Source organism: Amblyraja radiata, chromosome 19, assembly GCF_010909765.2.
Source record: "Amblyraja radiata isolate CabotCenter1 chromosome 19, sAmbRad1.1.pri, whole genome shotgun sequence".
Lineage (NCBI taxonomy): Eukaryota > Metazoa > Chordata > Chondrichthyes > Rajiformes > Rajidae > Amblyraja > Amblyraja radiata.
Window position 1 is genome coordinate 5,319,874 of NC_045974.1, and position 25,412 is coordinate 5,345,285.

Genomic DNA, 25,412 nt, shown 5'->3' on the forward strand with positions numbered 1-25,412 from the left:
TATTAACACTATCCTACACACACTTTTTTACATTTATACCAAGCCAATTCACCTACATACCTGTACATCTTTGAAGTGTGGGAGGAAACCGAAGATCTCGGAGAAAACCCATGCAGGTCATGAGGAGAACGCACAAACTCCGTGCAGACAACACCCGTAGTCAGGATCGAACCCAGGTCTCCGGTACTTCAAGTGCTGTAAGGCAGCAACACTACCGCTGCGCCACCGTGCAATCTCAGGTTATACTTGAAAATATGGATCTACAAATACTATGTCAAATTGAGGGGACTGCTGTCGGAAAGGCAACAATACATGTTACCCCTAATAAGTTCCTACTGCTAATGCATGTATGTTCTATTGAGTTACTGCACTAATTGGAAAGATCAGTACATCAGTGGGCAAATTAAAACAATAAAAGAGGAGACTAGAGCAATCCACTAAGCAACAGCATTGTGCATTTATCGTCCATTTAATGTAATTAAATGCTTTCAAACACTTCATAGGACAGTATTCTGAGAAAACAATATGGCGCCAAGTAGGAGGAGGAGATATTTGGACGATTCAAAACAATGGTGAAAGAGATTTTTTTAATCGAGTCTGATCAATCATGCCCTAAAGAGTCTTGAGAAGATATTTGAAAGCGAAGCTTCCACAGGCAGAGTAGAGGATGTAAAAACAAGGTGTACTTGGATGATTCTAGGATTAGAGACTGTTACAGAGTTTGGGAAATCAACAATCCAGGGGGGAACTTAATATACACTCTAGCAACATCAAACAATATCAAAATACCAATGGTCGTAGAATACCTTTTTTTATTAACTTCCTCGTCCTTGAGAAGTGAAGATTACTGGCAAGACTGGCATACATTGTCTATTCCAACTGCCCCTAAACCAATGAAGCATTTGGGTGTCAACCACATTGGTGGATGCGGTGCCATGTACTGGACAGACGTGCTGATATGCCGTGGGCCGAGGTGCCAAAAGGGCTCTAGCCTCTAGATTTCAACTTTCGTGACCCATGTCTGGTATCTTACTTGAAATTTGGCACAGATTTAGATAAAACATCATTGATAAGGAATTCATAACTCGTCAGTGTAAAAAGTTGCACACTAATTAAGCTAATTAGAAAAAGTAACAGCGCCCTCTTGTGCTCAATAATATATAGCTGTATATGGGAACATTGAATACGGGACTGCCGCAGAGGTCCTGGGTTTCACCGGCTCCTGAACCCGCCTATTTAATGGGTGAGGACAGATCCTGTGGGTTCCCTGTTTACTGAACCCCACTGACTGCCAGTGTGCAGAATGGGCGTCACGGCCATAGTGGGACTGGGGCAGTGCAAGGCTGGGGGAAGGCTAAGGCATCTTCCACTGTGGAAAATGCCTAACCCTAACTCGCCCCCCTTCCAGAGCTGCCCACGGCCTGAGCTGGAGCTGCTTTGGGACCGTTCTGTACGTGTGACCGCTCAGCGCATCCACCTCGGCCAGACGGCTATCACTTAATATTGGGGTAGGCCCATGCAGAGCTGTGGGGTCTTACCATGTCAAGCCCAGAGAAGGTTGGAGAGCATAGATGGTGATGAATTTGGGGACAGGCTGGTGATTGGGACGATATTGCAGATTGGGAAGGCTGCAACTTGGCTTGTACCTCACAAAAGAAGGATGCACTTCCTGTCATTCGGAGAGCAGGTTGCTACCACACTTTTGGAACCTTTTGCTGATACCCTCTGAGTGTTCTCGCCACAATCATCACTGAATTAGTGCTGGGTCCCTCCCTGGCATGTTGGTAAGGTTGAGTGCAACAAGTGCTGTACTTTAATGTTGATTAGTTTAGTTTAGTTTAGAGATACAGCGTGGAAACATGCCCTTCGGCCTACAGAGTCCGCACCGACAGTCCGCTCCAACCAACGATCCCTGCACATTAACACTATCCTACACACACTAGGGACAATTTTACATTTACACCAAGCCAATTGACCTACAAACCTGTACATCTTTGGAGTGTAGGTGGAAACCGAAGATCTCGGGGAAAACCCACACGGTCACGGGGAGAATGTACAAACTCCGTACGGTCAGCACCCTTAGTTGGGATTGAACCCGGGTGTCTGGCGCTGTAAGCGCTGTATGACAGCAACTCTGCCACTGCACCACCGTGCCATCCACCGCTTATGTTCTACTGCCCCGAAGATGCCAGCTTTGAGCTTCTGGATCCATTCTAAATCAATCCGATTTAGTTGCACAAAACAAAGCAATATGTTCAACCCAAAGCTTTGTTTTCACAAAGACACTGAAGTCATGTCAGAAAAACTCAAGCCAATTATCTTACAAAACAGTACGTCTTTGGAGTATGGGAGGAAACCGGAGCACACGGCGTAAACCTGTGCAGGTCACGGGGAGAACGAACAAACTCTGTACAGTCAAGCACCCGTAGTCAGGATCGAACACGGGTCTCTGGCGCTGTAAGGCAGCAATTCTACCGCTATGCCACCGTGCCTCCAATTACATTTGCGTGGTACATTTGAGTGGTTTGTTGGGCTATTTCAGCAGACAGTTACGGTAATATTCCGGAGTCACACATATGCTAAATGGTAGAGACAGCAAATATCTTCAATGAATGGAATTTTCATTCCCCCGTTCCAGTCATGTGTTTTAAACTCGTACTTCTGGCTCATTAGTCCAGGCATCTGGATTACAATTCCACAAGCAGGACCAGTCTTTTATTCCCAGCTGTATAAAGTAACAATCTCTTTGGCTATAAATACTTGGTTGGGTGATACTAGCGTTGGCCTTTGTATCTTGTGCATATGAAGTAAGACACAGGGGATAGGAGTGGTGACACATCATTGGCGTCAAAATTAACTCCACAATTAACTTTTGTAATATCCTGCTTTTGGGAATGAGAAGCCAATGCTATAACGTTCGTTACACATATTGGAGCAGTACTGAGATTTAGATTTGGGACTGGGCAAAACTCTACTTTATCCAATCTGCTCCTCACTCCCTTGTCCTGCCCTGTTTCCATGGCTGCATTTATTGTTGCTGATCCACAAGTCAAATTGCACTCAAGGCCTCACTACCCAGTGGAGCAGCCAGTGAGTGAAGACTAAACTTCAAGTGGCAGTCCCAGAGACTCCACCACATAACACCTGATGGTTTTTTGACAACTAGCTGCTGTCCAAATTTTTATAGCCATTTCTGTACGTCTCCGATATTCAGTTACATTTGTTCCATCAGTCAGGAACACAGATCCTTCCGTGCAACCATGCAGACCCGGATCATGTGATGCACGGTGGGCAGTTTTGTTCATCCTATGGAAGGAAGAATATACTTCCGGGGAGGAAGTGCAGTAAGGATTCACCAGGTCGATGGAGACCACAATGACACAACCTCTTGGGTTGACCACACCTGTGGACACTGGACTCTAGAATAATGAGAGCTCATTGAAACTTTGAAACGTATGACAGTGCCTCAAGAGGGTAGATCCTTTCGTAGGGTCTAGAACCAGGGGTCACACTCTCAGGATCCTGTGATGAAGAGGAATTCCTTCACTCAAACGGTGCTGAATCTACGGGATTCTTTACCACAGACGGTTACAGAGGCAAGTTGCTGAGTGTGTTTATGAAGCAGATATAGTTCGACAGAAAAGGCATCAGGGGTGTGAGGGGTCGAACCCCTTTTGAAGTTCCTCTCTACGTAACTGTCTGTCACAGCTGGGGTGCTTTACCCTAAACTATTGATTAGTGGGATAATGCTGCTGCTGCTTATTACTCAGATGTTTTTCATTGTTTGCCTTTACACCAATGTGTCACTTGTTTGGCCTAGGGAATGCCAAGGCAGGCAGCTGTAAGTAAGGTACTCGAAGGGCTATAACACAAACGTCACTTCTTGGGGTCAGCTGAGCAGTTTATGAGATATGTTATAGAAATTAGTCAAGGATAAGAAAAATCAACGACGAAAATCCAGATCAGCTGTCTTCTCTGTAAGTAGACATAGAAACCAAATTCTTTCAATTCACCCACCTCCTTACATACAGCTTTCTCTTGTCACTAAGAAAGCCTTGGAAGTATTTTTGTGTGCGTATTTGAATGTACCATTGTCTCCTACAGGAAATTTAGTTTTGTTTCCCTCTACAATGCTCATGAATTGCCATGACAATTCTGACCACAATTCCGACTGCTGTTCTGGCTTGTATGATTCCCAAATGATTATGACTTTAAGACTATTTATTCTCACTTGGCAAATCAGGAGAACTACTTTTACGTTTCAAATCCATTTATTCATTGGAAGGTCATGTTTTAATTAGCTTCCTTTCCTGCAGAAGCTTGACTTCATTGGTCGGGCATTGAGTATGAGGGGCTGTCATCATGTTGCAGCTTTGTAAAATGTTGGATAGGCCGCATTTAGAGTATTGAGTGCAGTTCTGGTCATCCCATTACAAGGCAGATGTGTATGATTTGGAGAGGGTGATTAGGAGGTATCAGCTATAAGAAGAGGCAGGACAAACTTGGATTGTTTTCTCTGGAGTGTCTTCGGCTTATGGGAGACCTGATAGAAGTTTATAAAATGTTGAGAAGCCTAGATAGGGTAGACAGACTGAACCTTTTTCCTCGAGTGGAAATGACAAATGCTTGAGGGCCGAGTTTTGAGATGGAAGGAAGAAAGGCGGAATAAGTTTAAAGGAGATGTGCAGGACAAGTGTTTTTTACACAGAGCAAAGTAAATGACTGTAACGCATTGTCAGGGGTGCTTGTGGAAGGAGATACGACAGTGGCATCTAAGAGGCATTTGGATATATTTATCAAAAACAATATTCTAAAGTAACAATCATGATGATCTAATGTATTGTTTTCATCTCTGTGCTTGAACCACCATTTAGATTTGAAAGCATGGCACCAAATTTGAATTGGTACCCATCCATCAGGAGGACCACAAGAGTACATGGGATAACTTTGCATTGAAAGCAGAGCTTCAAGAATGCGTATGTTTCCATATAACGCTTTGTTGCTAACTAACAAAAGCTTTAATTAAACAAAAACATTTTGCTTGCATTTCATTCTCTATTTCCTTCAAAATTGAAGAAGGTTGATACAGTGAAATGAAAATCAGGTTGTAAAAGAAGAAGCGAATCCACTTTTTTTTGCACCAATGTTGTGGTTGTTAATTTATTTATGTCATTTTGTTTATTATATATTATCAGCGTGTATTGGTTTGGCTTGCCTGTTTTGCTGCTGCAAGTAAGAATTTAATTGTTCTGTTGTCAATGCCCATGACAACTAAACGCTCCTCTCTCTTGAAATATCAGGAGGTTGCTTTCTGTAGATCCCAATGAGCAATTAATTAAGAAGCAACTTGAACATCATACAAAGAGTAAAATCTGGTTTCTGACCTAGTTTGACTATCAGTGTCACGATTCATTTTTTTGTGGTTGTTTTGATTCAAGTAATGACTGTTCAAATTGTAGTAAAGATAATCAGTCTGCCTTTTATCAGCAATAACACAGTGTTGCCTTCTGGTGCAACAGTTGTCAATGCAATGAGATGCAATCTCCACTGCACATGGGCTTTTTTCATTTAATTCACAGTCCTTGTCCCTCTCACCCTCAAACTCGTTAAAATAACAGCTAAGGGGATTTAAAGGAAGTCCTCAGCACATCATTTCTCTTTATTGCATGCTATATTTCCACTAACTAGGCATTTTTAGTTCATTGTCGCCACACACATATTACTGATCTACCGCAGGAGAAGTTGATGGGTAGTGCGAGCTTTAATTCTACAGCAGAATAGTAAAATGTGAGCGGTAATAAACATTTGCATTTTATGAGTGGTGTCAGCATTTATCTCAAGAACACAGTGCCCACAGGAACAGTAAGAAAAGTAGATGGAAGAGGTCAGTTCACAAAAACCTACGCAGATTATTTTAGGAATTAACTATGCGCTGATGATGACCTTGCAATGTACATAATTTATGAAAGTTATGATTTTTGAAAGGCATTCAAATGTTGGCAATTGTAAATTGTTACCTTCTGTCAAAATATTGGATAGTCAAGCTACATTTAAGTAAAACCATGGTATATTCTTCAGTTCAGTGCAGTGCAACTGTTGAAGGATAAAATGAATTTTGTAATATTTCATTCCTGCAATGTAGTTTTGCTTGAAGCCTGAAAATGATTTAATGGAAGTTTACCTCGAGTTGCTCATTATCCATGTGAAATTAAATGATTCCATTGTCCGACTTGACACACGTTACATGGACTTACTTAGGATGCAAGGCTATTTGCTCCCTCAGGCCAATGAGGGCTCTCAGCACATAAACCCCCAATAGTCCCATTCCATCGCTCCTTTTATCAACCTTGCAATTTATTTCCTCTCACGTACCCATCAATTCCCCTTCGATTCAGTAGCCAACTATATTACCATATAACCATTACAACATAGGTGGAGGCCATTCAGCCCATCAAATGTATTCTAGCTCACAGAACAATCTCCATTTCCCCCACAATATCTTACTGCAATTTATTCTTCCCATATTCCCATCAACTCCCCCCAGATTCAGCCACCTACTTACACGAAGAACAATAACAGAGATCGATTCACCTACTAACTCACCTGTTTTGGGACGTAGAAGGAAAATTAAAAAGGAGAATGTGCAAACCCCACACTGATAACATTCGAGGTTAGGATTGAAACCAAATCCTTGGAGCTACGAGGTAGTTGACTGAAAGAATTGGCTACAAAACGCTCCATATTTATCTTGTGATCAATACTGAAAGGTTCAACAATATTCATCCCTTGTTAATTGTCCATATTTACAGTTACATAATACAGTCCAATACTAAAATCAACCAACAAGATGAACAAAAAACAGACACAAAATGATGGAGTAACTCAACAGGTCAGGCAGCATCTCTGGAGAGAACGGATGGGTGACGTTTTGGGTCGGCAAGATCCCGACCCAAAACGTCACCTATAATTTTTCTACAGAGATGCTGCCTGACCCGCTGAGTTACTCTAGCACATTATCTCTATCTTTGGTTTAAACCAGCATCTGCAGTTCTTCGTTTCAACATATTCAAAATTTTAAAGTGGGAAGGGGAATTGTGTTTTACATATGGATCGGTTTCTTTTAGTTCCCTGGATATTTTCTCAGAATAGAATTTGTCTTAATTGAACATGGGTCTGTGTTCAGAGCTCATCAGACAAATTGTAATCCTTCTCAATATCCTTATTCCTAATCAAATCTATTTTAATTATTTCATTTATGTGGAATTTACATGTACGTCACATACGATTTAACTAAGGATCCAGGTAACAGATATGAATCTCACTGACAATTAGAAATCTGAGACTCAATTTACATTTTTCCTTTTGGCATTATTTAGGTGAAATAATATACATGATATTGTTTTCTAAATTAGTCATATTTCAAAATACAGTTGATACCAAGCAGCTACATTCACACCCAAAAATCTTTGGAGGTTATAAGCATCATTAAAGCAAAATGCTATATTTATATATTTATCTATTATTTACAGCAAGCAGTTAATTACTAAACAAAACAGAAATTTGATTAAACATATAATTACGTTAAAAATATAAATTGCTCATCAATTCAAAATTCAGATGTAAGCCATTTGAATAAAAACCTTACCATATGCTTAGGTATGCTTAGGAAATTAGGAACTTAGAAATACAGGTCATATTGAGATTGCATCTATAACAAAATTATTAGCTGCAAATTATTGCTTCTAGACTTGAAATTAATCGAGAATTAAAATTAATCGGAGAAAATTTGTGGCACGTTAACCACATAATAAAATCCCCTGTTCAATTTTAGTCAACGCCACCAAAAGCATGTTATTTGTATTAAAGAGTTCAGAAAGGCTAAAATGGCGGTTCCAAACTGTAAATGCTTACTGTTTCGAAAAGAGGCGTAAAGGGGAGATTCAGTAAATCAAATTATAGTCACAAAACAGGAGGTCATTCAACCTGTCAACTTCATTCCCTCCTTTCAAAATCCAGCTAGTCTCATTCTCCTCTCCCCTTCCCACAGGCCTACAAATTATTTCTGTTCTTTCCGAATGCTATAATTGAATCTGTATCCACTGCAAAAAATAGACACAAAATGCTGGAGTAACTCAGCGGGACAGGCGGCATCTTTGGATAGAAGGAATGGGCGATGTTTCGGGTTGAGACCCTGCTTCTGAATAATTTGTAGGGCAGAAGAAGGGTCTCGACCTGAATCGTTACCCATTCCTTATATCCAGAGATTGGGTGGGAGATTGCAATCTTCACGTGGTCCACCCTGTTTCGACTAATGCAATCAACCCGACGTGCACAAACAAGATCAAATAGAACACGTTGACCTACAACTTTAGGCTGTGCACGCCATACGCCAGAAGAAGTATCCAGAGATGCTGCCTGTCCCGCTGAGTTACTCCAGCATTTTGTGTCTATCTTGGGTGTAAACCAGCATCTGCAGTTCCTTCCTACACACTGTATCCATTACTACCCTGCAATACAGTCCAGATCTTATCCACACATTTTTCACAGGCCACCTTTGGTTCTTTGTCAATAACCTTGATTCTATATTTCCTGGTTCTTAAACACTCTGTCAGGAAAGGCTATTTTCTGTCTATTGGCTCCATTATTTCAAATAACACTATCATATTGTAGAAACAAAGAACTGCAGATGCTGGTTAATACGCCAAAGGACACAAAGTGCTGAAGTAACTTAGTAGGTCAGGAGGCATTTGTAGACAACATGCATTGGTGAAGGGAAGAACTGCAGATGCCGGTTTAAATTGAAGGTACTGTAGACACAAAATGCTCGAGTAACTCAGCGGGACAGGCAGCATATCTGGAGAGAAGGAATGGGTGACGTTTCGGGTTGAGACTCTTCTTCAGACTATCAGGAGAACCACCCCATCAAAGCCAACCTATTCATATAATTAAATTCTCTCATCCCTGGATTCATTCTGGATAACTGATAAAATGATTTTTCACACAGAGTTGTGAATCTGTGGAATTCTCTGCCTCAGAGGGCGGTGGAGGCCGGTTCTCTGGATACTTTCAAGAGAGAGTTAGATAGGGATCTTGAAGATAGCGGAATCAAGGGATATCAAGGGGAGAAGGCAGGAACGGGGTACTGAATGTGGATGATCAGCAATGATCACATTGAATGGCCGTGCTGGCTCGAAGGACCGAATGGCCTACTCCTGCACCTATTGTCTACAAAATAATTACTACCAGTAAGAAACAATTATTACCTCCCAATAAACTAACAAATATGGGCCAGAGCAGAAAAATGGATGTAAAATATGATATTTCAAAAATGAAAAACATTTGGAACAATTTACCAAGAAAAATAACAAAGGCTAAAAATGGTATTAAAAACACAATCTATGTAACCGTAACATAGACTTCTATTGGTCAACTATCTTTTCTCAACTCTGACTTTACCTCTATCCTACAATTAGATATTAAAACTGAGGATGGTTTAACTGGGAATGAAAGAATATTCTACTATCTACCATTTTGCAAGAGATAGTGAGATCCAGAGGATGGCTCGAGATAATGGGCTAAAGTCAGAAAACGTTGTTTCCAACAATGAATAGAACTGAAGATAGAAAAAAAATGTTGGGGTATCTCAGCGGGTCAGGCAGCATCTCTGGAGAAAAGGATAGGTGACGATTCTTCAGAATAGAACTGCTTCAATGCTTTTGGAACTATTTCGATTGGAGATTTCAAACAAGGATGTGCAGGAGAGATGGTTAGTGATGGTAGAGAGACAGAATGCAGACAATATGATGAACAGAGTGATGATAATGGTTTCAAAATAAAGTCGTTTATGCTTCAAAAATGGAAATCAATATCAGTGTAAAGATAGCCTTGGAAATGTACAGAAATGTAGTCAGGTTACACTTTACAACTTGTTGCTGAGGAGTTCACATTTTATGAGAGTTTAGGGAGAGAAAAAACAAATTAATCAGCGTTTAGCATTAATTATTGAGCATCTGCATGTTTGCTTGCGATGCACTAATTGCAAATGTGACCTTGTAAGGGTTTGAAAGTGTAAGCTGTGTAGGTTGAATAAGGTGGAACTAGGGTAACAAGTTACACTTTTCCTCCGTGGAAATCGCTATTTGCAGCTGTATACTGATGACTATAAGGTGCATATTTTTTGGAAAAATGACAGAGTTACGATGGACATTCCTGGCATAGATGGCTCAGGCCGGCAGAGTTAAAATGTAGATCCCCTATAATCCAATTGTCATAAGCTTCACAAACATTCCTTTGAAGCACTACATTCCTAAACTCCAGTGAGACAAAATCTGAGACCCGATTCAAAAGACGTATGAGCATGGTGTTGGAATCATTGTGGATGGTGGAAATGGACTGATATTTTACCAACAATTTTATTCCCTTTCAAGTATTTCTTTATTTCATGCAGTTCTTCCCCCACAGCAGCCCTGCGGCAGGTTTGATTCATCTGACCAATCATTCATTTTACTGACCGCAATTTCACTCCTCTGAACAATGCCTATTCTGGTATAAAACCAGAAAATGCTGGAAACACTCAGCAGGTCAGGCAGCATCCGAGAAAGAGGAAGAGAATTAACACTCAAGGTCAAAGGCCATTTATTAGAAGTGGAAAGAGAAAAGGAGAAAGAGAAGGAAGGAGACAGGAAAGGAATATTTCAGCTAGGCCGGGGGCTGGGTTGCCAAGGTAACTTTGCTGCTCTAGATTCATGAGGGCCATTCGGGAGAAAGAAAACCCATTAGATTATGTTTCTTTATAATGCAATAATCTTTCAAATTGATGCACTGATGGTTACCTCCACCTCTTGTGTCCAGCCTCTGTTGTTTCCACCACCCCTCTTCCTCTCCATTCCCAACAGTCAGGTTTACTACCATCTCCTAAAATTAGCTGCCAACTGGCACCATACAAGTGCCAGCAAAGTGCCCACACACTCTTACCAACCAGCTTCCATGTTGGAGCCTCATGCTCCCCAATGGCATTTAGCTAAAGTCCAAAGCTAAACGTAATTATTGAATTATGCTGGTACAGGCCGTCAACAAGGTCATGAAATCCCTGTTCAATGTTGTGGTACCAGACTATGTTATCAAGTACATCATACACAAATAACAGATTCACTGTCCGATTCTCATTCTTTCCAAACACTCTGATTTAGGTGGCAACAGACCTACAGCAGAGTTCAGTCATTTGAAATTAAGAACAGGATATCGTTAATGGTCAAAGTTTAAGTACCATTAAAATGTTACTGCTTTTCCTTATTTGTATCTTGCTAGGATTTCTAATATGTTAAATGATTTCCATTTCAGTAATTGAAAACTGGTACTTAAATAAGTTAAATTGCACTGGTAGCTCACTTAGGCAGTGACGGTACTACAATGATTTATACATTAAGCTTGTAAGTTCCTGTTTATTTGCCTGTATGTGTCATTTAACTTCCTACACATTCGTTCTTAAATGTAAATATCTTAATATTTATCAAAGGTCTAAGTATACCAGATTTTGAAACAAAGATATTGCTTACTCACTTTGTCTGCCTACAGTGTCGGAAGTTTATGTTTATCTAAAATATCTTTCATATGTATGCATAGTTCATGTGGTGTTACTCATTTCCTTGAAGACCACTTTTTCACCATTGTCAATTACCTAAAATTTATACAATCACAATGAATAACCCAAGACATTTCTAACATATGAATACAAATTAGAGGTTGGAAAAGCTACCAAAAAAAGCAAAGTACCACAAAATATACAGATTCCCAATAAATTAAACTCATCTTCAGGCAAAAGGTATAGAAGTGTGATGCAAATGCATACCTCCAGATTCCGGGACAGTTTCTTCCCAGTTGTTATTGGGCAACTGAATCATCCTGCCACAACCAGAGAGCAGTGCTGAACTACTCTTTGGTGACCTTCGGACTATCCTTGATTGGACTTTGCTGGCTTTACATTGCGTTATTCCCTTATCATGTAAGTATATACAGTGCCCTCCATTACAAATCTCAAATTGTGGAGTACAGAGGCAAATAAATAAATGATGGGTCTTTGTCCCAAACATTATGGAGGTCACTGTACTGTAAATATACTGTAAATGGCTGGATTATAATCATGTATTGTCTTTCTGCTCACTGGAAAGCATGCAACAAAAGCTTTTCACTATACCACGGTGCACGTGACACAAAACTAAACTGAAACTGAACTGGTCAGTCCTTTTTTTCCCCTCATAGTAAGTGAAATAATTAATGTCCCAACGGTGATCGAATAAACATGAACAATTTAACATTTTCGCATGATCAGATGCATCCTCTGATTTGAATTTTCTTTGTGACTGATTGATTGATTGAACGATACAGCATAGAAACAGGCCCTCGGGCCACTGACCACACGCCACCCTTCATCACCTAGATCATACTAGATCTATGTCAATCCACTTTCTCATTCACTCCCTACACTCTTGGGGCAATTTACAGAGGCCAATGAACCTCCAACCCGTAAGAACTTCCCTCAAAAACCCACATGGTCACAAGGAGAATGTGCAAATTCCACACAGTCAGACCCAAGGTCAAGATCGAACCCAGGTCTCTGGCGTTCGTTGTGAGGTTAACTCTACCAGCTGCACTACTGTGCCGCCCCTATTGATAATTCAGTTGGAGCTATCAGTGTTTCTACCTGCACAGTCGAAAGACAGTGACATATTCCTCAAGCCGTTTGGTAAACACCATTGTAAGTAATTTCAGTACCATCATGATTTGAAAATTGAAAACTTGATTTCCCCTGAGGATTTGGCAGTTTCTTTTATATGTAATTATCTACAGCTTTGTTGAAATCTATGTAAAAAAAAAAGACTGTATGGCTTAGATTTTAAACTAGATGCAAATTCCACACTGGGGCCCTGAGTGGAAACCTTGAAGAAAAGGCTTCTTGAAAATCCAGAATTTAACTGCAGTTAATTCAGGCAGCCTGATTTACAGACTATGGCTTATAACACATGAAAACCCCCTTCAGAAATCCAAGGCATTCATGTGGGTGCATTGGAAGCGTGCGAAGAACCATGGAAGAATTGGGATAAGATATGGATTTGGGCTGGACTGAAACCTACTGTGTTTAATGTGGATAGAAAGATTTGAACATCACTGGTAGTTGTGAGAGGTTGGCGGGGCTAAGCGATGGCATAGTAAATACATAATAATGATTGGAGTAATTTGATTTATGGCAGGGGTTGTTGCCAAGAGGCTCCAGGCAATGATTGGATAAAGTAGATATTGCTCAGAGTCTGATAGCTGTCAGAATGGTGGGTGGGAAGAAAGAGCTGAAATTGTGGTTGTGAGGGGAATGTGAGCAAGGAGGAGGAATTGCAGTGGTGGGATGTGTCTTTGATTATGTTGGCTGCTTTTCATAGGCGGCGTGAAGTGTAGATGGAGTCAATGGTGGGGAGTCTGGTTTGTATGATGGACTGGGCTACATCTAGAATCTTCCAGTTATTGCAGTCTTGCAGTCAGTTCCCAAACCAAGATGTGGTGCACCTGACTGTATGATTTCTATGGTGCATCTGGTTGATCCTCAATACCATACTCTGATTTTTCTTTATATCCTTTGAGGCGTTTATCGCTACAAATCCATGCATTTCCTCCACAGTACCCTCCATAATGTTTGGGACAAAGACTCATCATTATTTATTTGCCTCTGAGATTTGTAATTAAAAAAAAAAATCACATGTGTTTGAAGTGCACATTGTCAGATTTTATTAAAGGGTATTTTTATACGTTTTGGTTTCACCATGTAGAAATTACACTCACGTTTATACATTGCCCCACCATTTCAGGGCACCATAATGTTTGGGACACATGGCTTCACAGGTGTTTGTAATTGCTCAGGTGTGTTTAATTGCCTCCTTAATGCAGGTATAAGAGAGCTCTCAGCACCTAGTTTTTTATCCAGTCTTTTCATCACCCTTGGAAACTTATATCAACATGAGGACCAAAGTTGTGACTGAGAAACACGAATGAATCTGTTAGAGACATCAGTCAAACCTTAGGCCTACCAAAATCAACTGTTTGGAACATCATTAAGAAGAAAGAGAGCACTGGTGAGCTTACTAATCGCAAAGGGACTGGCAGGCCAAGGAAGACCTCCACAGCTGATGACAGAAGAATTCTCTCTACAATAAAGAAAAACCCCCAAACAACTGTCCGACAGCTCAGAAACACTCTTCAGGAGTCAGGTGTGGATTTGTCAATGACCACTGTCCGCAGAAGACTTCATAAACAGAAATAGAGAGGCTACACTGCAAGGTGCAAACCACTGGTTAGCCGCAAAAATAGAATGGCCAGGTTACAGTTTGCCAAGAAGTACTTAAAAGAGCAAAAAGGTCTTGTGGACAGATGAGGCAAAGATTAACTTATATCAGAATGATGGCAAGAGCAAAGTATGGAGGAGAGAAGGAACTGCCCAAGATCCAAAGCATACCACCTCATCCGTGACACACGGTGGTGAGGGTGTTATGGCCTGGGCATGTATGGCAGCTGAAGGTACTGCCTCACTTATCTTCATTGATGATACAACTGCCGATGGTGGTAGCATAATGAATTCTGAAGTGTATAGTCACATCCTATCTACTCAAGTTCAAACAAATGCCTCAAAACTCATTGGCTGACGGTTCATTCTACAGCAAGACAAGGATCCCAAACATACTGCTAAAGCAACAAAGGAGTTTTGCAAAGCTATAAAATGGTAAATTCTTAAGTGGCCAAGTCAATCACCCGATCTGAACCCAATTGAGCATGCCTTTTATATGCTGAAGAGAAAACTAGCCCCTAAAACAAGCATAAGCTAAAGATGGCTGCAATATAGGCCTGGCAGAGTATCCTCAAAGAAGACACCCAGCAACTGGTGATGTCCATGAATCGTAGAATTCAAGCAGTCTGCATGCAAAGGATATGCAACAAAATACTAAACATGACTACTTTCATTTACATGACATTGCTGTCCCAAACATTATGGTGCAATGGGGGGACTATGTATAAACACTGCTGTAATTTCTACATGGTGAAATAGAAATGTATAAAAGTGGCCTTTATTAAAATCTGACAATGTGCACTTTAACCACATGTGATTTTTTTCTATTACAAATCTCAAATTGTGGAGTACAGAGGCAAATAAATAAATGATGGGTCTTTGTCCAAAACATTATGGAGGGCACCGTATAATCAGTCCCTGGATATAGAGAACACGACAGGTTCACCACTCTCTGCCTGAAGAAATATCTCCTCGTCTGTCTCTTAAATGTCTTAACCTCATATCCTGAAACTGTGCCCTCTGGTTCTAAACCACCCACCCCAGGGAAACATCCTCCCTGCCTCCAGCCAGTCGAGTCCTGACAGAATTTTCTACATTTCAATAAAATCTCCTTTTTTTCTTCTAAAATGTCTTGAAACAAAGGCCAATGTAATGTTTGCCTTTTTAACGGCATTTTAATTTTAGCGATTTTAGTGATCCCTATCTACATCAATATTTCTCAATCATTCACCATTTAAATAAAAACCTGAATCATTATGATAACAAAAAATTAACAAACTAACGGTATGTAGCGTTATAGTTCTATTTAAATGATCAACCTTCACCTCCAAAGGTGAGTGCCTTCCCATTCCTGGTCCCATCTCTGATTCCAATTCATAAATTGGGTTTGATTCCTGTTTGAAATATTTTGTATTTTAACCTTGACTGAGATCTCAGCACATTTGTTTTCAACTTTGCCAGCCAGGAAACATATACGCAATTATAGGCAATAAGATGGGTCTTTATAGCAGGAAGCAGCTGACAAAGGGGAAAGCAGTGATAAGATTGAGTATGGGGGTGGGTGGGTTGATATTAAATCCATCTGTTGAAATGAATACACACCAATGTATGATGCCGCAGAGAACGTGACTAATGTCCTGACCAACTTCATCCCTCATGCAAAACTACATAGATCAACTAGCCACTTCTCTCAATGAACCTCCTCGGCATATTTTGGCTGCTGAGCACAAAACAGAGGAGCACAGTGGCAGAGCTGCTGCCTCACAGAGCCTGTCTATCGAATGACAAGCATTAAATAGACACAAAATTCTGCAATAACACATTAACAGTGGATTATTTCAATATGAAATTACTGTACATTGATAAGAATCCCCTAATTTGGCTTCAATCACTTTAATTTAGCTTCCTAGCTCTCAAAGGTTTTTAATTTTTCACCTTACATAGCAATTTGCAATCGTACAACCTGAGATCCTGTATCCATTGCACTTTTGCTGTTCAGCCCAAACATGGAATTCAAATAAAAATGCTTCAAAAACTTTTTTTTTTTAAATACTAGTGTTCAAACAATTGAATTCTACATATATATGCCTTTAATTTTAACTGTTAAGTCTCCAGCATTCTCTTGCATGAAGGGAAATAAATTTCAGGTCAGTAAAAGTGATCCACCTCCAAGCATAGATACACAAACACCGTGTACAAATGAAATGGAGTACAACGACACAAAGGACTGCAGCGAGCAATTTGAGATTAACATGTGCAAGTGATTGTGAGGAACAAGGAGGCAAAACAAATTCTCACCATTCTGAACAAAATAGCTGCTTAAGTTCATCTGATTGGCTATGCCCATATGCCCTCCTCATCATCCTTTATGGTTGCAGATGACAAGGACAGCCAATGATAGCATGGAGATGAAATAAAAGCAAGTTAGTATAAACAGATTACAACCAGAGTGTACATTAGAATACAGGCGGGAGGGGGTGCCTTCTCAGAGATCGCCTTGCTTTTGTTTTGTGCAAAAGATCAGACTGCTGTTAAGACAAATAAGTTTGTTGTTAACCATATCAACTGAGTTTTGTATTTGAGAGGCAGTGTTGTACTTACAGCGTCCAAATATAGTGTACATTTACTGAATGTAATGGGAGGGATTCCTATCCAAAGATAGGAATAATCTATGTTATTATATTTTCCTTTCAACACTAATCTTTATGATCCACCACCAATGCTTGTCCATTGCAGCATTCTTCACCACAGAATTGTCAGAGCTGGATATTTAGATGTGTCAATCCTTGCAATTTAACCATATCCAAAGCAATACACAGATGAATTATCTATGTCAGACATTTCACAAATTTTCACGTATCTTTTCTTAAGGTTGAATTTTTAGGTGAACACCACTAACAGGTCATGCCCTGTGCTGAAACTGCTAAATCTACTTCTTTCATGCTGGTTTACAAAAAAAGGCACAAAGTGCTGGAGTAACTCAGCGGGTCAGGCAGCATCATTGGGAACATGGATAGGTGATGTTTTGGGTCGTGACCCTTATTCAGACCATTGGAGTGTGTATTTGATCCTGACGAAATCCAGTTATGGTGCATTTAGCCAATGACTGTGGATTAAGGTTAGGGTTAGGGTTGCCCTCTTAATAGATAGAGGGGTTCTACTAAAGATGAACCAGTTAATTATAAAAATGTACCCCAAAAAATCTGCTGCTTTTCTGTTCAATGTTATCCTGCCTATCACTGCATTACATTAGACGTTAGTGAGATAATCCTCACCTTACAGAACTACCTCTATGCTTCACTAATGAGTCAGACTGATCATTCTTCACGGAAGGTGACTCATGCAATCTAATGCCACCAAGCACATCCTGAAGTCTACATTCAAAGGACCAAGACAACTATCTTCCCATGTGAAATAATGATTTTGTTGCTCACTAGACAAGTTACAAATGTAAGTTTGAATTTCACAATGTTCATAAGTGATAGGAACAGAATTAGGCCATTCGGCCCATTCGACCACCGCCGTTCAATCATGGCTGAGCTACACTTCCCTCTCAACCCCATTCTCCTGCCTTCTCCCCATAACCCTTGACACCTACTAATCAAGAATCTACCTATCTATGCCTTAAAAATATCCATTGTCTTGGCCTCCACAGCCTTCTGTGGCAATGAATTCCACAAATTCACCACCCTCTGACTAAAGAAATTCCTCTTCATCTCTTTCCTAAAGTTACTCTGAAGTTATGAATTCTGGTCCTAGACTATCCTGCCAGTAGAAACAGCCTCTCCACATCTACCCTGATCAGGCCTTTCACTATTCACATAAGCATGGTTTATGCAAAATCTTTAAAAGTGCTACTGGAAATCAATAAAGCATTAAAATGCTTCTGAGTTTCTTGACTCTATTAATAGATTAATATCACAATTCATCACAGCATCTTCAGTTTAAAGCATTCAACAAAGGAAGGATGGATAAATCTAGTCCTAAGTAATTTCAATGTGGAGACACAGCATTGGAAGAGGCATTTGGGGTCACCAAGCCTGCGTTGGCTCTTTGCAAGAGCAGACAATGTCATTCCACTTGCTGCTTTTTGTCTGTGACACTGTAATTCCTCTTCCAAATGTGCCTACCTATATGTATTTAAAAGTTATTTATGGAATAACCTTCTACCCGCTTTCCTGAGAGAGCATTCCATTTCCTGACAATATGAAAATTATACCTTGTCTCTTGCTGGTGATTTTAAACCTACAACTTCACATCACCAATCTGCTCACAGGGAGAATAAGTCTCTATATTTTGGTCAAAACCCTCTCACTATCTTGAAAATCTCTTAATGTTTCTTTGAATCATTATCACCCCAAGGAGAATAAGTATAACCCTTTGTTAACCATAATTCTTATGTAGAAAGGAACTGCAGATGCTGGATTACACCAAAGATAGACACAAAATACTGGAGTTACTCAGCGAAACAGGCAGCATATGTGGATAGAAGGAATGGGGGATGTTTCGGGTTGAGACCCTTCTTCAGACTGAAGAGATGATGCCTGTTCTGCTGAGTTACTCCAGCAATTTGTGTCTATCTTGGGTGTTAAAACCTTCACTCTTTCACCCCTTCATGAAATCTATAGCCAATCAATCTAATAATGCCCTGGCAAATGCTGAGGAATTGCAAACAGAGAATAGCATTGGCTCAAATAATAGTGAGAAATTAGGATAAGGATAAGTGGATTTAATTTTGGTCGCTGTGACTATACAACACTGTCACTCTTTGCACATTGAATCAGAATAACATGAAAATAGTGTAAAAACCATTAATATTTTGCAGACCATTATTTTAAGGAGAATATATATAGCTTTGTTCTAACATTGTATGATATTAAATAATTACAAATAAATTGGATAGATTTGGGTAAAAACTAAACATTTCTGTTAACTGCGTTCTGATAATTATAAAACCCATTCTTTTGATGAAATCAAACATTAATTTTCTACACATTTAGAATGAGAAAAAATGATTGTAGAACATACTCAAACACCATTATATTTTCTGTTACAAATGTATAGAGCCAGTGGTGTCTATGTATATGACAACAACAACAATAATTCTGTGTTACGTCCAAAAGAAGATGATATTATAAAATTGCATGGACACAATTATGATTCATAAAAGGCAATATATCATGGAGATTATGTTAACCAAAGTAATAGTTGAAAATTTTGCTAATATCATCCATAACTATCCACTTTAGTTTTCCAATCCTCTTGATAACCCTTTGACTTGCCATTTCCAAGTATTTGTCCAATTCTTTGTGAAATGTTCTATCTTGGCATCCACATGATCAAATATTTCAAGGTTGAAGCCTTTATGTGAAGAGTATTATTGTCTTGCTGATATCAACTTACCATTATTTTTCGTCATAAAATCTTATAAAATTTCTAAACCTATTACTTTGCCAATCTCTTATATGAATATGCATCATGGTTATTGTTATAGGAGCTAGAATGTGTCATGACCAGTGCTTTTACTGGTGATGGTTTGCATCAGTTGTGTGTTTTGGCACCTCCAGAAAGTTAAAAACAGGCTTTTCACATTTTTAGTAATTTAAAAAACATTACTGAAGTTTAAGATATAACATTTATGAATTAAATTACACGGTCATGTCCTTAAACAACATAAGCATTCTATAGGTCTATGATCCGTCATTGATACCAACAGCAAGGAATGATATGTGCACTGGCACCTGTTAGCCTACAACAAAAGCATTGGTTCATTACAGTAACCAAGTTGTACAAAAACTGTGTTGAGAATTGTTCCTCTTAAAAACATGCACTTTGAAAATTGATTCAATTACATAGTTCTTGACACATATTCAAATGACATAAAAACTTGGACACTTTCCATAAAAGTAAAGTTGTTAAGATCTATAGCTAGTAAAAATGGACCACAAAACCATTAAAACACATTACTTTCCTGCACAAATTGAGGATTTTTTTTAGTGGAAAAAGCCCTGATTTTAAGAGCAAATCAAACCATTTCTGGATTCTGCATTGAGGTTTGAAATAAAAATCAAAAATTGGGATTGATCCAAAATAAAAAGCAAAATGAATTATAGATATGAAAGAAAAAATGGACATATTGGGAATAGAGATTGTCATTTAGAATTCACTTTTGGCAATTAATTTGTTGTCATGTGCCATGGCATAGCTGGAAAGCTGCTGCCTCACGTTGCCAGAAACCGAGCTCGATCCTGGCTTCGAGTGCAATTTGTGTGAGCTTTGCATGTTCTCCCTGTGAGTGGATAGATTTCCTCCTTATGCTCCTGTTTCCTTCCTCATCCCAAAGATGTGTGCGTTTGTAGGTTAATCGGACTCTGTAAATTGCCCCTTGTGTGTTGGGAATGCATGCAAAATTGGGATAACAGAACGAGTGTGAATCGCTGGACTCGGAGGGCTGAAGGGCTTGTTTCCTTGCTGTATCTTTCAATTCAATTCAATACTGTTGGGCTTGGTTCTTTACAGTTTGAATATCAACCAGCTTGGGCGTCCAATAATTTCTCTTTCATGTTCTGCTTTGCGTTTATTAAACAAATATCATTTTTTTGTCCAATTTTATACCAACATTGTTGATTATCACTATTATGATCTGCAAATTAAACAATGACTCCAATTTCTATGGGTTTGTCTATGAAACAAGTCTTCTGTTCAGATCATTTCATACTTCATGTCACAATAAAATATATTTTACATATGTTCTCAGTGTTACAGGGAAAGGAATCAATTCATGAGGGTTGCAAGTAAATATAATAGCAAAATTACAAATTTGGAATTATTCCATACTTTAGTCAAAGTATGAATGTCAAAGTTTTGACTTTTTTTTTTAATGACCAATTTCATACTCAGTTCTCAATTGTGAGTGAATATCAGTCCATCATTAATTATTTGGTACCAACATAAAAATTTGACAAAAATCTGTTCAGAGCACAGAGCATCACCATGGAGATCATGATTAATTGAGTCCAATATTAGGTCTTCGAAATTTCTGGCTCGGGGAGATGGAAAAACTGAGGGTTGCAAGCAGGTATATCATTTGAAAACACAGAAAAGAATGAGTTGGAGCATACTGCAGTGAAACGTGTCTTGGTTTCAACATGATGAGGGGAAAGGAAAAGCTTGTAAGCCAAGGTATTTGCAACTGATTAAGTGACCCTTGTTTATCTGTTTGGACTCTATTCACATGCAGAACTTTAGGGTTCAGAAATTCAGTTTGTCAAATGCATTTCTACAAAATGGCAGCCTGTCTTGCACGAAATTCTTTGTCGAAGGTAACAAAGGAGAGTATGAGATAACAAAAACAGTTGGGTGAACACTGAGAAACAAGAAAATGTGCTTGGTAGACCCTTTACCATTCCCACATGTGATCCCAGGAATCATTTGAATTGTTGCTCCTTTCTCTGTCACGCTACATGGAAAAGCAGGATTAAGTAAGAAACAATCAGCAGATGATAAATGAAAACAGATGGCATTTGGGTGAATGAAAAAAAAATGGACATCAGAAAAACCATTTATTGTTTTGAATAATATAAACAGTGAAATCAAACCCTGACTTTAAAGGGAGCTACAACCGGTGTTGGAAATCTCCAGAGGAAAGGAAAATCAGGACATTGGTGTGTGTGACCACTGCTACATTACTTATAAAGTTATTTCATATTGTCAATGTATTGGCTTTCTTTGGCTATGTTGTTTTCTGACAACTCAGGTATGTTAAACATGTTAAGATCACCAATACAGTTGCACTGTGGGTTTGAACAGATCTAAGTAACACATCACTTATGTTGCTGACACTGAACATTGAGGTGTATTCTTAGAGGGGCGTTGTCACCAGTCTAGAAACTACTTTCATTTATCCCAATTTTAATTACTACCATCACAATGTTTTAAAATAAAACTATCACAAAGGCACTTTCAGCCAAGGTAAAAGAAAAACAATCATACTTCTGAAAACAAGCCAGTTATTGTTACAATATAATGAGTGGGTTTATGGCGTGTAGATACTTATACATATAGGCATACATTACTCCCCAGGGTTCATTTGGTTAATCACAGCTAATCTAACGTCGAAAGGAAATCTGAAAATAATTTTGAATTTGACTTCATTTCTGTTATTATGAAATAAGCCGTTGCACTGGTCTGTATCGTGAATATATTTATGTCTAGGTAATGGATTTGGTGGAGTTTTTGGAGGAACTCATTTGTGCTTAATCCTTCCATGTGCGCTCTGACTTGTGCCAACAAATGAACTGATTGCAATCTGGGTCTGACGTGGCCAAAACAAGTGGGCTTAGTTTCACACAGGTGCTGTGCCAAACTGGATCAAAGGGCACCAATACACATTTATTAACCAATTGCTGCTCAGTGTAGCAAGGAGGATCATATGACAATGTCGAATGCACTAATATATAATGTTATTTTTAATATAAAGTACACTTCCCTGGCCATTCATTTGCAGCACATCGCTCCTGCTGTTAAATCACTCAACTCCAACGTGATCCCGGTCTGTTAGAGAGGATATCCTGAAAATAACTTTTTATAACTCTGAGTGATGGTGCGTAATAAATCTTAACCATTATCTGAATCATTCCCAGTTTGAAGACCAAGTGATTCTCACCTGTTCTGGAGAGGGTTTATGGTTGGTTTGCTCGGCTTGTGCTGAAGATTTCAAATGGTCCTCCTCATAATTATCGGCCATCAGCTTCATTCTGTTCTGGGTCTGCAAAAGATCAAGGAAAAGAGGATAAATATATAAATTTAGTTAGTCTCCCCTTATGATATATTTTATAATCCTGTTAATTGAATTACAATCAGTAATTTCCTGCACACCTCTGCCATTACATAGCTTATTTTGAGTTAAAGGTGAATAACTGCTATTGTACCAACCAAGAATTTTTCAGGGTAGTTTAAAAATCACACAAGTGCAGACCAACTTTGACGTTGTAACTTCCATACAATGCTACATTTAATTGGAAATGCATTATTCTATTTTTAACGCATTTCACCAACACCTAGGTAATTTGCAGAAGGTTATCAAACAAAATTGGACTTTGGTCAACGTAACAAGGTATTAGGTCAGGTCTGGCTGAATCTGTCCTGCCCCACCAAACGCACCACCGCCACAATCCCCACCCACCCGGACTAATATCTTGCTTAGTACCAGGTTGCATGCACTGACATTCTGCACTTGAGAAATACTCCACAGGATAGAAAGGGTTCTGAGCGGCGATAATTAAGAAGAGTAACATATAAACAAAATAGTAAAATACAAATACAAATATAATAGCAATATTATATAAAAGTATAATAAAGTGAAATATTTTCACTTAACTTAGGCTGTGGAAGATCTTGAAAACAAGGATAATTCTAAAAACATAATAAGTCATTTTTTTCCCCCCCAGTCTTTGCTACATTCATGACTCATTCAGTGTCCATACAGCCCTTCTATTTTCCAATCCACCTCTTCAAGGATGAGACTGTATTTTAAAGATTCAAAGCTATTGAAATCTTTTTTCATGGGATCAATGACTCTACTTAAATGAACAAAGGCACTGTATGTGTCTTAGAATAAAGAACAAAATGCATCTCACAATCACAATAATACTTTATTAGCCAAGCATGTTTTGCAACATACGAGGAATTTCATTTGCCAAGTCAGTCATACAAATAAAAAGCTACGAAACAGACAAAATAAATTTTAACATAAACGTCCACCACAGTGACTCCTCCACATTCCTCAATGTGATGGAAGGCGAAAGGAAAGTTCAAATCTTCCCTTCTTTGGTCTCCCACCGGTGGGGGCCACAACCCCAGGGACAGCTGGTGGCACGATTTGGCCAAGAAGAGCACATTAACCAAAGCTTGGTGTGAGAAGTTAGTTTTAAAGGGCATCTTAAAGGAGATAAAACCATTAACTTCAAGAATGAATAAGAGGCAAGAGTTGAACGAAGCAGGCTTCCAGGCTAGTTATCTTGGAGATTATAGAGAAAAGGAATGAGGCTGTGAAAGATTTGAAAAGAAGGTTGATATTTCCAAAACCATAATAACGCCTTCCTTTTTCCCCAATCCCTGCTACAATCACAACTCATTTGATTTTGTGTTCATACAAATCCTCTGTTTTCCAATCCGCCTCTTCAAGGATCATACTTTATTTCTATGATTCAAAGCTATCAAAATGATTCTAATCTGCTTTTTTGCACATGAAGGATATTTAATGCAAGCATAAAGCATAATGCAAGATCAGGCGCCATTCCAGGAGACCGAGCACGTGGACCAAACTGGACTTTGTAAACAGCGCCTTACATGCGGTCTCAGTGGACTATTTCTATGTACTTTGTACTAATCGGGCATTGGGCTTAGGTATAGCAATACTTTACTGAACTGTATGCAAAGAAAGAATTTCACTGTACGTCTGGGGATCATGACAGAAACCTCCTCGTGGCGATCCCCGGAAACGATGACACGATGCACTCTGTGACGCGTCGGGCGACCAATTCTGTCAACATGTTGGACGACAACGGAAGCCAACAGCGAGCTTTGTGTCGTCTGACACACGAGCGAAAGAACTGTACGTCTGTACATGTGACAATAAAGAACCATTGAACAATTGAAGGTCAATGCTGGGTGTGGCAATTGTGATAGTCACCCTTTAAAAATTGCTTTAAAAATTGACACGATCTTTTTGATGATTAGGGATTCAATTTTGTGGGTGTAACATACTGCAGGATCAAACTTAATGCCTATCAGCAGCTTGCCACCCCAGGAGCAATGGAAGACTGTTAGCTTAGCCATGGAAGCAGATGGGGAGTTTTCTGTACTACTTAAAAGTAAATGGAGTACGATAAAATTAAGCATCATAAATGTGTTTTTAACATTCAGAAGCAGCCATCTAGGCCATAATAGATTTAAACATTGTTAATCCTCTGATAAAGGAGACAAGGTGTAGGCATGTTCAAAGGGCAACATTACTCTAACCTTTCGTCCTCTATGGACACAGCACAATTGCCAATGTTTATGTGTTTCATACAGCTCTTTGGTA

At 39.2% G+C, this 25,412-nt stretch overlaps 1 protein-coding gene across 5 annotated transcripts in view; it reads right to left on the reverse strand.

Annotated features, from left to right (window-relative positions):
• erc1 (ELKS/RAB6-interacting/CAST family member 1) overlaps positions 1-25,412 on the reverse strand; it is a 425,697-nt gene that overhangs the window by 79,075 nt on the left and 321,210 nt on the right. For 3 of the 5 annotated variants that reach the window (XM_033037518.1, XM_033037519.1, XM_033037520.1), the window contains one exon: positions 22,992-23,093. In XM_033037518.1, the coding sequence (XP_032893409.1) occupies positions 22,992-23,093 (102 nt within the window). Of the gene's footprint in view, positions 1-16,624; positions 16,691-22,991; positions 23,094-25,412 lie in introns of all 5 variants that reach the window. The other 2 variants (XM_033037521.1, XM_033037522.1) reach the window with 1 other exon arrangement.